Source organism: Nerophis ophidion, linkage group LG04 (assembly GCF_033978795.1).
Source record: "Nerophis ophidion isolate RoL-2023_Sa linkage group LG04, RoL_Noph_v1.0, whole genome shotgun sequence".
Taxonomy (NCBI): domain Eukaryota; kingdom Metazoa; phylum Chordata; class Actinopteri; order Syngnathiformes; family Syngnathidae; genus Nerophis; species Nerophis ophidion.
The window spans coordinates 67637160-67650301 of record NC_084614.1 but is presented as its reverse complement, the minus strand read 5'-3'; the positions used below and the strand labels follow the sequence as shown (position 1 = coordinate 67650301).

The window sequence follows — 13142 nt, the reverse complement described above, 5'->3', positions numbered from 1 at the left end:
CTTTGGTCAAAATGTTGCAAAAATTATGTTTTACAGATCATCTTCAAGCCGCTTTCTGACAGTCGCTTCCGGTTGCACTGTTTTGTGGGCGGTCTTATTTACGTGGCTCACCTTTGGCAGCGTCTTTTCCCCGTCATTTTTGTTGTAGCGTACATGGAGGGGTGTGAAAGAAGTGTCAAAAGATGGAGCTAACTGTTTTAATGACATTCAGACTGGAAATGTGTCCCCCTAAAAACTGTCAGACCGGAACTCTCTGATAACTAAAGTTCCTTGGGTGAATTATGTAAACTCACTAGACCGGTATGTTTTAGCACTTCCATGGCGAGTTTACTGACAGAAATAAGTAAGAACTTTACACTACTTATATTAAAAGTGGCAACAGTGGAGGATGAATGTCTCATAACGAGAAGATAGAGAAAATGAAGAAGTTTATCGACTACGGATACACATGCAAATTTTCAGGACTCATGCAGATCCCAAATACAGATCGGCAGGTACCAGAAAGTAGGAAAAGTTGCTTTTGCATAATATTGCGAAACAACACGCCAGATAATGTCTTACCTTATACACACACCATAATAATACTCTTATGTTGAAGTACAGTACAATCCATCAAGCGTTGCGGATTCATAGCTTACCAAAGTCGTACTAAAACCTTTTGAAAGATTTTTGAGTGCTGTGTGTAATGTTGTATATTTTCAATGGAACATATAAAATGTTGGTGTTGTTTACTTGAGTCATATTGCAGTCTACACGTATCTCTTGTGTGTGACTGCCATTATATTGCAGTCTACACGTATTTCTTGTTTGACTGCCATTATATTGCAGTCTACACGTATTTCTTGTTTGACTGCCATCTACTGGTCACACTTATCATTACACCATGTACCAAATAAAATAGCTTTGAGATTGGCAAGCAAAACCAGAATTATTCCGCACATTAGGTGCACTGTCAAGTTTTGAGGTAAAAAAAACAAAAAGGATTTTAAGTGCGCCTTGTAGTCCGAAAAGTACGGTAATAATGACAACTGTGATATTTTTGGTTAAAATAATTGTGATATCCGTTGCTCTGCCTTTGACCCAACTGGTATGTGTCATTCACTGTATGTTCACCTGTACATGTGATTATGCCTACATGTTTGCACAACCAATGCCCATATGTGCGTATATGTCTACGCGTCTGTACAACCAAAGCTAAATAAAATAAAAATTTAAACAAAAATAATAATAAAAAAATTGTGGTATCAAATTTTCATATCGTTACAAGTCTAACTGTATTAGTCAAAGCTAAAGTCCCAATGATAATCACCCACACGCTGGGTGTGGTGAAATTTGTCTTCTGCATTCGACCCATCCCCATGTTCATCCCCTGGGAGGTGAGGGGAGCAGTGAGCAGCAGCGTGTGCCGGGCTCGGGAATAATTTGGTGATTCAACCCACTATTCCAACCTTTGATGCAGAGTGCCGTGCAGGGAAGCAATGGGTCCCATTTTTTGTAGTCTTTTGTATGACTCGGCCGGGGTTTGAACTCACGACCTCCCAGTCTTCGGGTGGACACTCTAACCCAGGGGTCATCAACCTTTTTGAAACCAAGAGCTACTTTTTGGGTACTGATTAATGCGAAGGGCTACCAGTTTGATACACACTTAAATGAATTGCCAGAAATAGGCAATTTGCGCGATTTACCTTTAATGAATAAATCTATTTCTATATAAATATGGGTATTTCTGTCTGTCATTCCGTCGTACATTTTTTTTCCTTTTACGGAAGGTTTTTTGTAGTGAATAAATTATGAAAATAACACTTAATTGAATGGTTTAAAAGAGGAGAAAACAGGAAAAAATTAAAATTAAATTTTGAAACATAATTTATCTTCAATTTCGACCCTTTAAAATTCAAAATTCAACCGAAAAAAAAAGAAGAGAAAAAGTAGTTAATTCGAATCTTTTTGAAAAAATTAAAAAAAGAATTTATGGAACATCATTAGTAATTTTTCCTGATTAAGATTAATTTTAGAATTTTGAGGACATGTTTTAAATAGGTTAAAATCCAATCTGCACTTTGTTAAAATATATAACAAATTGGACAAAGCTTCTAACAAAGACAAATGATTTATTTTTTAAATAAATTCAAAAGACTTTGAAATAAGATTTAAATTAGATTCTAAAAGCTTTCTAGATTTGCCAGAATATTTTTTTTAAATTTTAATCATAATAAGTTTGAAGAAATATTTCACAAACATTCTTCAGTGAAAAAACAGAAGCTAAAATGAAGAATTAAAATAAAATTGATTTATTATTCTTTACAGTAAAGAAAATAAATTTACTTGAACATTGATTTAAATTGTCAGGAATGAAGAGGAAGGAATTTAAAAGGTAACAAGTTATATGTGTTTAAAAGTCCCAAAATCATTTTTAAGGTTGTATTTTTTCTCTAAAATTGTCTTTCTGAAAGTTATAAGAAGCAAAGTAAAAAAATAAATGAATTTATTTAAACAAAATAAGACCACGTCTTTAAAATATTTTCTTGGATTTTTAAATTCTATTTGAGTTTTGTCTCTCTTAGAATGAAAAATGTCGAACAAAGTGAGACCAGCTTGCTAGTAAATAAATACAATTTAAAAAGTAGAAGCAGCTCACTGGTAAGTGCTGCTATTTGAGCTATTTTTAGAACAGGCCAGCGGGCGACTCATCTGGTCCTTACGTTGGTGACCCCTGCTCTAACCACTAGGCCACTGAGTAGGTGGCGTGTGACGTGAGAAAAATATGCACTTACCAAAACTCGGTCTCCCGCGCGCAGGTCCTTGTCGCCACCTTTCTTCACGGAACCACTGTCAGACATATTGGAGCCAGATTCGTTTCCAGTCTTCACCGCACTGTTGAGCAGCCCCTCTCTGAGCGGCACCACCACCCGCTGGCCAGAGGAGGCGCCAAGTCCTTGCAGATTGTGCGCAGAGAGCGACTCTGTAGAGTGGCTGTCGCTTCCTTCCGCCGCCAGCTGTCGGGTGAGCTTGGAGGGCCGCGTGAAGATGCCTTGGAGGGCCTGGCATTCAAAGTAGCGCACGCCCCCGACTGAACCGTCGTTTTTGCCAACGAGGTCGTTGAGGATGACTCCGGCCCACTGGCCCGGGGCGAACTGGGTTTCCCCGAGGTAGGCGATGACTCCGGGTTTGATGCCGTTCACCCAGACCTGCTCTCCCACAGTGTAGTCCCCCAGGACGTCGTCGCCCTCCTCAGAGGCTTTGGGCGGCGTACTAGGCTTGAGTAAAGCATCTGGAGACAAAGACCAAGTAACGTGTAAGCCAACTGCTGATAACACCAGCTGTTTAGTTGAAGGAAGAATCTATTTTAGAGGAGGTCTTTATTTGTACCAATGATCAAATGTCATCCATCCATCCATTTTCTACTGCTTATTCCCTTTGGGGTCGCGGGGGCGTTGGTGCCTATCTCAGCTACAATCGGGCGGAGGGCGGTGTACACCCTGGACAAGTCGCCACCTCACCGCAGGGCCAACACAGATATACAGACAATATTCACACTCACATTCACACACTAGGGCCAATTTAGTGTTGCCAATCAACCTATCCCCAGGTGCATGTCTTTGGAAGTGGGAGGAAGCCGGAGTACCCGGAGGGAACCCACGCATTCACGGGGAGGACATGCAAACTCCACACAGAAAGATCCTGAGCCCGGGATTGAACTACTGACTACTCAGGACCTTCGTATTGTGAGGCAGACGCACTAACTCCTCTGCCACCGTGAAGCCCAATGATCAAATGAATGTTTAGAAATGTAGCTCAATTTAATGAGTTCAAGTACACCAGCTGGCTAACGACCAGAGGGATCCTGACCAGGATTCCATACCCTGTCCACGCCGGCCAAAGACTGTACATCAAAGTCCCCGTAGTTAATTTTTTTACCGGCCTGTTTCACATTCGTTACAATTCTAATATTAGCATTATAGCTTTTTTTTTCTAATTCTATACACCTCAACGTGAAATATTTTGTTACTTGACAAATGATACCTGCTAGCATGCTAGATTTTTTTTTTTAGGTACACACCTCAGTAGTATTTTGGTACTTTTCGCATGCAAACATTAGCAGGTTAGCATTTTAAAGACATTTTCCAGGATCACATCGCGAAATAATACATTTTGGTATAGTTAGAATTTTACATGCTAACATTCGCATGCAATATTTTGTTTTAGTTATTTTAGCAAGTGTACACCTCAGTGTCATGTGTTTTGGTAATTTGACTAATGTTAACTGAGGGCATTCTATTGTTAGCATGTTAATATAGTATGCTAGCTTTTGTTTTTGTTTTTTAGCTCATTTTACTGATATTTATTGTTACATGATGTTTTCTGGCCGGGGTGCTAACTGTTAGCCTTTCAGTTCGAGTTTGGCTCTTCAGTATTCGCGCAAAATTTCCAGAGAAATTGCATTTTCTAGTTCTTTCAAAAAAATCTATATGTTGTACCGGTTTTGAAGATTAAAACTACCTAAATGGCCCCTGCATCCTTGAATTTGTCAGTCTGGTTTGGGTATCCCTGGTGTAAACGACATTCATGGCACCTCCTGTGGGCTGTGGTCAAAATGTTTTGGCAGACGTTTAATACAGATATCATTAAAGTTCTTTTCCCTAATCATGGTCAATGACTTATGGACAGTTAGCTAAAATCCTGTTCCACCAAAAACTGGTGGGTGGCAGCCAGGACAAATCCAGCCTAGGAAAAACCCCAGACTAACTCACGAGTTCATTAAAAAAAAACTTGGAAGAGACTAACATTTTTTGCAGCACTGTCATATGGATAGTTGGTTAGCTATTTCTAGAGTTGGTCCTGAAAAACTCAAGAATGCTCCTGATGTGTAGAGATCAAAGGTTCAATACAGGCGTTGGTTCTTGGGACTATACAAACAAGAATTATAGTGAAGTGAGAAGTCTGGACCATCAGTCCTAAGATTCCTGGAAACCAACCCCTCAAAACAATTTAGTTGAATAGCCCTGCCCAAAGACATTTTGCTAGATGGTGGACTTTTAAAAAAAAAAAATCAAACCGGCACAGATTTTACAGATGTATGTCCAATATCTAACAGTATTTCTCAAAGGGTTATGTAGGCTTCTTTTTACATAATTTTAAATTTTACATATAGCCTGCCATAATATAGAATTAGGTTCGAAAATAATATAAAGCTTTATTGATATTGTATTAAATACTTCATGATTTATATGGTCTGTGCTCTAAGAAAAATACAATAATTAGTAAATACTAAAAACAACGCTATGGCTGAAACTACCCAGATAAGACATGTCGCAGATAAAACGCACATTGTTAAAGATTAAACAAAAATTTTAACAATTTGTTACAAAATTCAGTCATTTCACTTGCATTGGTTTAATACGTGTGCGGTTTTGACTCGGCGAATAAGTGGCAAGAAGCAGCTGTGTGCGGGTCTTCATATCTGTATGTGCACAACAGAGGTAATGTATTTATACCTTTAGACTCCTTGTACCGGTCTGGATGATTGTTATTTAAATGTTTACCTAAATTTGAAGCAAAGGTGGTAATACTTTGCCACCTTTGGCGAGGCATGTTTAAAGCAGTGTGGCCTTTCCGTGTTTAAAGTGTCACCTTGATCGATAGTTTTAAAGCCTAAATACCGATCCATATTGCGCTTTACGTACCCTCTTAATTACCCAAAATTGCCTTTATTTGTAATTTTTCCTCTCCAGCGTGTTTCTGCTTGTGTGCTCAGTGAGTGTGTGCGCACTGACACTCTACATGCTCTTCCACGGTAGCATGCGGACGAAAAAGTATCAGTATTTTTCAAAGGCAGTATAGTACTGTTTTTAATTCATTAGTACAATTTATTAGTATACTGTACAACCTTAGATAAAACTATTCTTTTTTTCTACTAAACTTTAATTCAGCGGTGAGTCAACGTGTCCTTTGTAAGAGTTTTAGTTTGGTTTAGCCCATAGAAATAATCGTTAATTTAGCATCGCTTCAAAACGGCGTCATGGTGAGATTTATTGTCGTATTTTTAAAACGGCCGTACTATTTAAGTTTATATTTTAGCCAATTTTCTAAAGTTGTAGTGTAAAAAATATCTTTTTTTTTTCTTTCTTACTTTTCTCACTTTTCTTTTTCCATGGATCTACCAACCTTTTTGTTTTTTTTTACTTTTTCATATGAACTTTGTATATTATCTGAAATATAGAATCATAACTTTTGGACATAATAAATTGAACTGAATTGTTTAGTATATGTGTTTATTGTTCATACCTGATTATATATAAAAAATAAAAATCTTATATAACTTGTAAAATAATAATAATACAGCATTTCTAAATATCCAATTATAAATGTACTTGAATGGCATTTTTGTTGGTTGTCTTTAATGCACACACTTTAGTACTTTTGGGCACCAGCTATAAACAGCAAACCCTCGTTTTATCGCTGTTAATTGGTTACGGGCCTAACCATGAAGTACAAAAAACAAAACCAGTGTAGTTGGCACATTGTGTAAATCGTAAATAAAAACAGAATACAATGATGACCCATTTAAAATGATATTAAATTGAATGGACTGCAAAGACAAGATATTTCATGTTCAAACTGAGAAACTTAATTTTCTTTTTGAAAATAATCATTAACTTAGAATTTAATGGCAGCATCACGTTGCAAAAAAGTTTGCACAGGGTCATTTTTACCACTTTGTTACATGGCCTTTTCTTTTAACAACACTCGGTTAACCTTTGGGAACTGAGGAGACCAATTTTTGAAGCTTTTAGGGTGGAATTCTTTCCCATTCTTGCTTTATGTACAGCTTAAGTTGTTCAACACTCCAGGGTCTCCGTTGTGGTATTTTAGGCTCCATATTGCGCCACACATTTTCGAAGGGAGACAGGTCTGGACTACAGGCAAGCCAGTCCAGCAACTGAACTATTTTACTATGAAGCCACGCTGTTGTAACACGTGCAGAATGTGGCTTGGCATTGTCTTGCTGAAATAAGCAGGAGCGTCCATTAAAAAAACATTGCTTGGATGGCAAAATATGTTGCTCCAAAATAAACAAACAGTTTACTAGTTCGAACGTTAAGTATCTTGTCTTTGCAGTCTATTCAATTGAATATAGGTTGAAAAGGACTTTCAAATCATTGTATTATGTTTTTATTTACACAGTGTGCCAACTTCATTAGTTTTGGGTTTTGCAGGATGCATTGAATATAAATTTAATATTTGCATTGTTAGAGCTAAAAAAACTGTCTAAAGACAGTTTTCAAAACTAAGGACGACGCCTGGACTAGTGATTTTCAGTCTGTGGCATGCTTACCACCAGTGGGGTGTGGGCTCCATCTAGTGGTAGACTAAAGAATCACCTAATTAAATGTAATGTACAAACCCCGTTTCCATATGAGTTGGGAAATTGTGTTAGATGTAAATATAAATTAAATACAATGATTTGCAAATAATTTTCAACCCATATTCAGTTGAATATGCTTCAAAGACAACATATTTGATGTTTAAACTGATAAACATTTTTTTTTTGCAAATAATCATTAACTTTAGAATTTGATGCCAGCAACACCTGACTAAGAAGTTGGGAAAGGTGGCAATACATACTGATAAAGTTGAGGAATGCTCATCAAACACAGGTATACAGGCTAATTGGGAACAGGTGGGTACCATGATTAGGTATAAAAACAGCTTCCATGAAATGCTAAGTAATTCACAAACAGGGATGGGGCGAGGGTCACCACATTGTAAGCAAATTGTTGAACACTTTTAGAACAACATTTCTCAACAAGCTATTGCAAAGAATTTAGGGATTTTACCATCTACGGTCCGTAAAATCATCAAAAGGTTCAGGGAATTTGGAGAAATCACTGCACGTAAGCGATATTACAGACCTTTGAGCCCTCAGGCGGTACTGCACCCAAAACCGACATCAGTGTGTAAAGGAGATCACCACATGGGCTCAGGAACACTTCATAAAACCACTGTCAGTAACTACAGTTGGTCGCTACATCTGTAAGTACAAGTTAAAACTCTACTATGCAAAGCAAAACCCATTTATCAACAACACCTAGAAACGCCGCCGGCTTCGCTGGGCCCGAGCTAATCTAAGATGGACTGATGCAAAGTGGAAAGGTGTTCTGTGGTCTGACGAGTCCACATTTCAAATTATATTTGGAAACTGTGGACGTGGTGTCCTCCGGAACAAAGAGGAAAATAACCATCCGGATTGTTATAGGCGCAAAGTTCAAAAGCCAGCATCTGTGATGGTATGGGGGTGTATTAGTGCCCAAGGCATGGGTAACTTAACACATCTGTGAAGACACCATTAATGCTGAATGGTCCATACAGGTTTTGGAGCAACATATGTTGTCATCCAAGCAACGTTATCATGGACACCCTTGTTTATTTCAGCAAGACAATGCCAAGCCACGTGTTTTGACAGCGTGGCTTTGTAGTAGAAGAGTGCGGGTATTTTCCTGGCCTGCCTTCAGTCCAGATCTGTCTCCCATCGAAAATGTGTGATGCATTATGAAGCATAAAATATGACAGCGGAGACCCCGGACTGTTGAACAACTGAAGCTCTACATAAAACAAGAATGAGAAAGAATTCCACTTTCAAAGCTTCAACAATTAGTTTCTCCAGTTCCCAAACGTTTATTGAGTGTTGTTAAAAGAAAAGGTGATGTAACACAGTGGTGAACATGCCCTTTCCCAACTACTTTGGCATGTGCTGCAGCCATTATTTGCAAAAAAAAAAAAAATTAAAGTTTATGAATTTGAACAGCAAACATCTTGTCTTTGTAGTACATTCAATTGAATATGGGTTGAAAATGATTTGCAAATCATTGTATTCCGTTTATGTATACATCTAACACAATTTCCCAACTCATATGGAAACGGGGTTTGTAATTTGTTATGTTCCTACATTCAAACACAGTATTACTGTTCAGACCGTATATAATGTTACGGTGGCCAAAAAATATTAAATATATGTTTTTAATGAATACCTAATCCTACTTTGCTACTGTATTTCGATGTTGATCATTATGGTGTTACTTGGAGAGCCAAGTGTTTTCTGAGGTGGTACTTGGTGAAAAAAGTTTGAGAACCACTGCTTTGGACAACAACACAAATAACACCCATATACTGTAGTCAGCTTAACAAGCCGCAAACTTCTAAAGTGCAATGCGGCGAGGGACAACTGTACAATACTATAATACTCACTAGGCTGCAGTCTGCCCTAGCGTGTTACACGAGTAATATTAAAGATCAAAAGGGGTCTACACAAGACGGGGAAGGCAAGGATTCTACGGACTTGGACCTAAATAATGTGGTTCACGGACTCAAATTTCTGTTGACTTTAATGTATCAAGGTCCAGCATCTATTATAGTGAAGGCCCCCATTTGTGGTTTTTCTATGAAATTATATTAGACAATGTTGTCCATTTTGCTGCATCCAACCTGCCCGAACTGCATTTCAAACAGTGCAGACATTGTGAGAACATCTTAGTCCACAAGAAGCGCCACAATTCATCCCCTTTGACCGTGTCATGCTGGCAACAAAAAAGCACGAGCACAGCACAACGGTGCAGATTGTGCAAGACCACTCTAATTGGTCCCAGAAAAAAGTGGGTCAGGGAGACGCATCTGTGATGTGCGGGCGATTAAACCCGCCATTCATTGCCAGTTTGACACACAGACGAGTCGGAGCTCTATTTGTATCTTGCTACCCGACATTAGCGTGTGGTCTGCTGCACTGCTGGCTTGTAAATGTCTATGTTTATGGGAGTGCAGGGAGTATACATATAAGAGTGTGTGTGTTTGGGTGCTTAGTGCCGTCTCTCCAGCACCCTGAAAGTGAGGACCTGCCTCAGGCTTTGTGGCCCCCATTGGTTGGGCTTTATGCCCCAATTGCTTCCATATGTTGTTTGAGACGCATTTGCTGCAAGGCCATATGGGTAAAAATGTCAGGGAATTTAGGGGGATGTACTGCTTAGGAGAATTATCTTCATTTATTTATTATTTCAAACATGCAAAACAATTTACCCAACATTACATCATAGGTTTACAATTTAACGTGTCCTAAAAGCAGTAACTATTTAATAGGATTACTTCTTAGACAATATATTTATTTGTGTGTGCATATTATAATTATTTCACTTTATTTATTCAAATTATTTGTTATACATTTTAATATTTGGTGTAGATGTTATTTTTATTTTATTTACTTTGATTATATATTTGTATTATTATTATACTTTTTTAATTAATTATCTTTCTTTAAAAATATTGTGGGAACATACTTTTAATGCTGTATAGTAGAAGCAGTGCAGTACACACATAACACCCCTAGGGGTCAGACTTTCATAGTTAAAGAGGGACATGTTGCCACAAGGCAGTAAAAAAACTTAAATATTTTTTGAAAAACTGCATTGTTATCATTCAGTATATATATATATATATATATAGTTTTAAAACATTTAAAAAAACATTTATTTGGATACATTTGTCTATTTTCAGGTATTTCATACAAGCATCTTTTTCCATGACTAAGCCGACACATAGTTTTGTCTTTAAAGGGATGCAGGACCCTAGCTGCTGATTCAGGTTGCCGAGGCAACAAAGAGAGAAAAAGAACCCAAAGCACCCTCACATGCATTATTGTGCTTGGCCACTTCCCACTACCATCTGAATCCCACCATTCATCCCCTCTCTGCACAATGAAAACCTTCCTTCCCCTCCTCTGCCTCTCAATTGCCAACTTTTGGCAGCGGACACACCTCTGTCTCCGGCCTTCGTTATTTATAATAAGCACGTGTTCCTCTTGAACTGCACCGGTTACAGTGGCAGACGGCAACAGATGGAGGAGGTTGAACCAGAGATCAAATTCACGTCATTTACGACACCGCTGGGTAGTTTTGAAACGGTCGTACAAAGCATCGTATGTGCTTATATGCGGCTTTAGGTTGCAAATGAAGAAGATGAAGACTTGTCCACCTTAAAGTGCTTTAGCAAGCAGTTTTTTTGAATATATGTTAACATTACAAAAGAAGTGAATCAAATTGAACACCTTACCAAATCTGTGCAATGTAAACACAGAGTGGCTCATTATTGGTTTTAAATGAAACTACAAAGTGAAAAAGGCACTGTTCTATTGGTTTTAAGGCTTCACTAGTACCTTGGGATATTGGTGCCTCATCTTACAAGTTTTTCAGGATACGAGCTGTCTCTGGGCTAACTGTTATGCGTTAGGCTTTGTCAAATTTGGGTAACGACAATAACCGTGATATGAAATTTGTTAAATCCCTATTCTGTATTGTTACACGCATCCTTCCAATATGTACCATATTTTCCAGACCATAGGGCGCACAGGATTATAAAGCACACTGCCGATGAATGCTCTACTTTTGATCTTTTTTAATATACAAACCCCGTTTCCATATGAGTTGGGAAATTGCGTTAGATGTAAATATAAATGGAATACAATGATTTGCAAATCATTTTCAACCCATATTCAATTGAGTGCACTACAAAGACAAGATATCTGATGTTCAAACTCATAAACTTTGTTTTTTTTTTTTGCAAATAATTAACTTACAATTTCATGGCTGTAACATGTGCCAAAGTAGTTGGGAAAGGGCATGTTCACCACTGTGTTACATCACCTTTTCTTTTAACAACACTCAATAAACGTTTGGGAACTGAGAAAACTAATTGTTGAAGCTTTGAAAGTGGAATTCTTTCCCATTCTTGTTTTATGTAGAGCTTCAGTAGTTCAACAGTACGGGGTCTCCGCTGTCGTATTTTACGCTTCATAATGCGCCACACATTTTCGATGGGAGACAGGTCTGGACTGCAGGCAGGCCAGAAGAGTACCCGCACTCTTTTTTTACAAAGCCACGCTGTTGTAACGCTTGTCTTGCTAAAATAACCAGGAGGATCCATGATAACGTTGCTTGGATGACAACATATGTTGCTCCAAAACCCGTATGGACCTTTCAGCATTAATGGTGCCTTCACAGATGTGTAAGTTACCCATGCCTTGGGCACTAATGCACCCCCATACCATCACAGATGCTGGCTTTGGAACTTTGCGCCTATAACAATCCAAATGGTTATTTTCCTCTTTTTTCTAGAGGACACCACGTCCTTTGTTTCCAAATATAATTTGAAATGTGGACTCATCAGACTACAGAACACCTTTCCACTTTGCATCAGTACATCTTAGGTGAGCTCGGGCCCAGCCAAACTGGCGGCGTTTCAGGATATTGTTGCTAAATGGGTTTGGCTTTGCATAGTAGAGTTTTAACTTGCCCTTACAGATGTAGCGACCAACTGTAGTTACTGACAGTGGTTTTATGAAGTGTTCCTGAGCCCATTTGGTGATATCCTTTACACACTGATATCGGTTTTACATGCAGTACCGCCTGAGGGATCAAAAGTCTGTAATATCATCGCTTACTTGCAGTGATTTCTCCAGATTCTCTGAACTTTTTGATGATTTTACGGACCGTAGATGGTAAAATCCCTAAATTCCTTGCAATAGCTCGTTGAGAAATGTTGTTCTAAAACTGTTCGACAATTTGCTTACAAAGTGGTGACCCTCGCCCCACCCATCTTCGTTTGTGAATTACTTAGCATCTCATGGAAGCTGCTTTTATAGCCAATCATGGCACCCACCTGTTCCCAATTAGCCTGCACACCTGTGGGATGTTCCATATAAGTGTTTGATGAGCATTCCTCAACTTTATCAGTATTTACTGCCACTTTTCCCAACTTCTTTGTCACGGGTCGCTGGCATGAAGTTCTAAAGTTAATGATTATTTGCAAAAAAAAAATTTTTGAATCAGTTTGAACATCAAATATCTTGTTTTTGTAGCATTTTCAACTTAATATGGGTTGAAAATGATTTGCAAATCTTTTTATTCCGTTTATATTTACATCCAACACAATTTCCCAACTCATATGGAAACAGGGTTTGTATAAGGCGCATTAAAGGAGTCATTTTTTAAATTTCTGAATAGAAAACACTTCCTTGCGGTGTACATAACATGTAATGGTGGTTCTTTAGTCAAAATGTTGCATAGATTATGTTTTACAGATCATATTCAAGCCGCTTT

General features: G+C 38.2%; 1 protein-coding gene across 4 annotated transcripts in view; it reads right to left on the bottom strand.

Moving 5' to 3' along the window:
- clip2 (CAP-GLY domain containing linker protein 2) overlaps positions 1 to 13142 on the bottom strand; it is a 70295-nt gene that overhangs the window by 37331 nt on the left and 19822 nt on the right. For all 4 annotated transcript variants that reach the window (XM_061898865.1, XM_061898864.1, XM_061898867.1 and 1 more), the window contains one exon: positions 2775 to 3271. In XM_061898865.1, coding sequence (XP_061754849.1) covers positions 2775 to 3271 — 497 coding nt within the window. The remainder of the gene's footprint in view (positions 1 to 2774; positions 3272 to 13142) is intronic.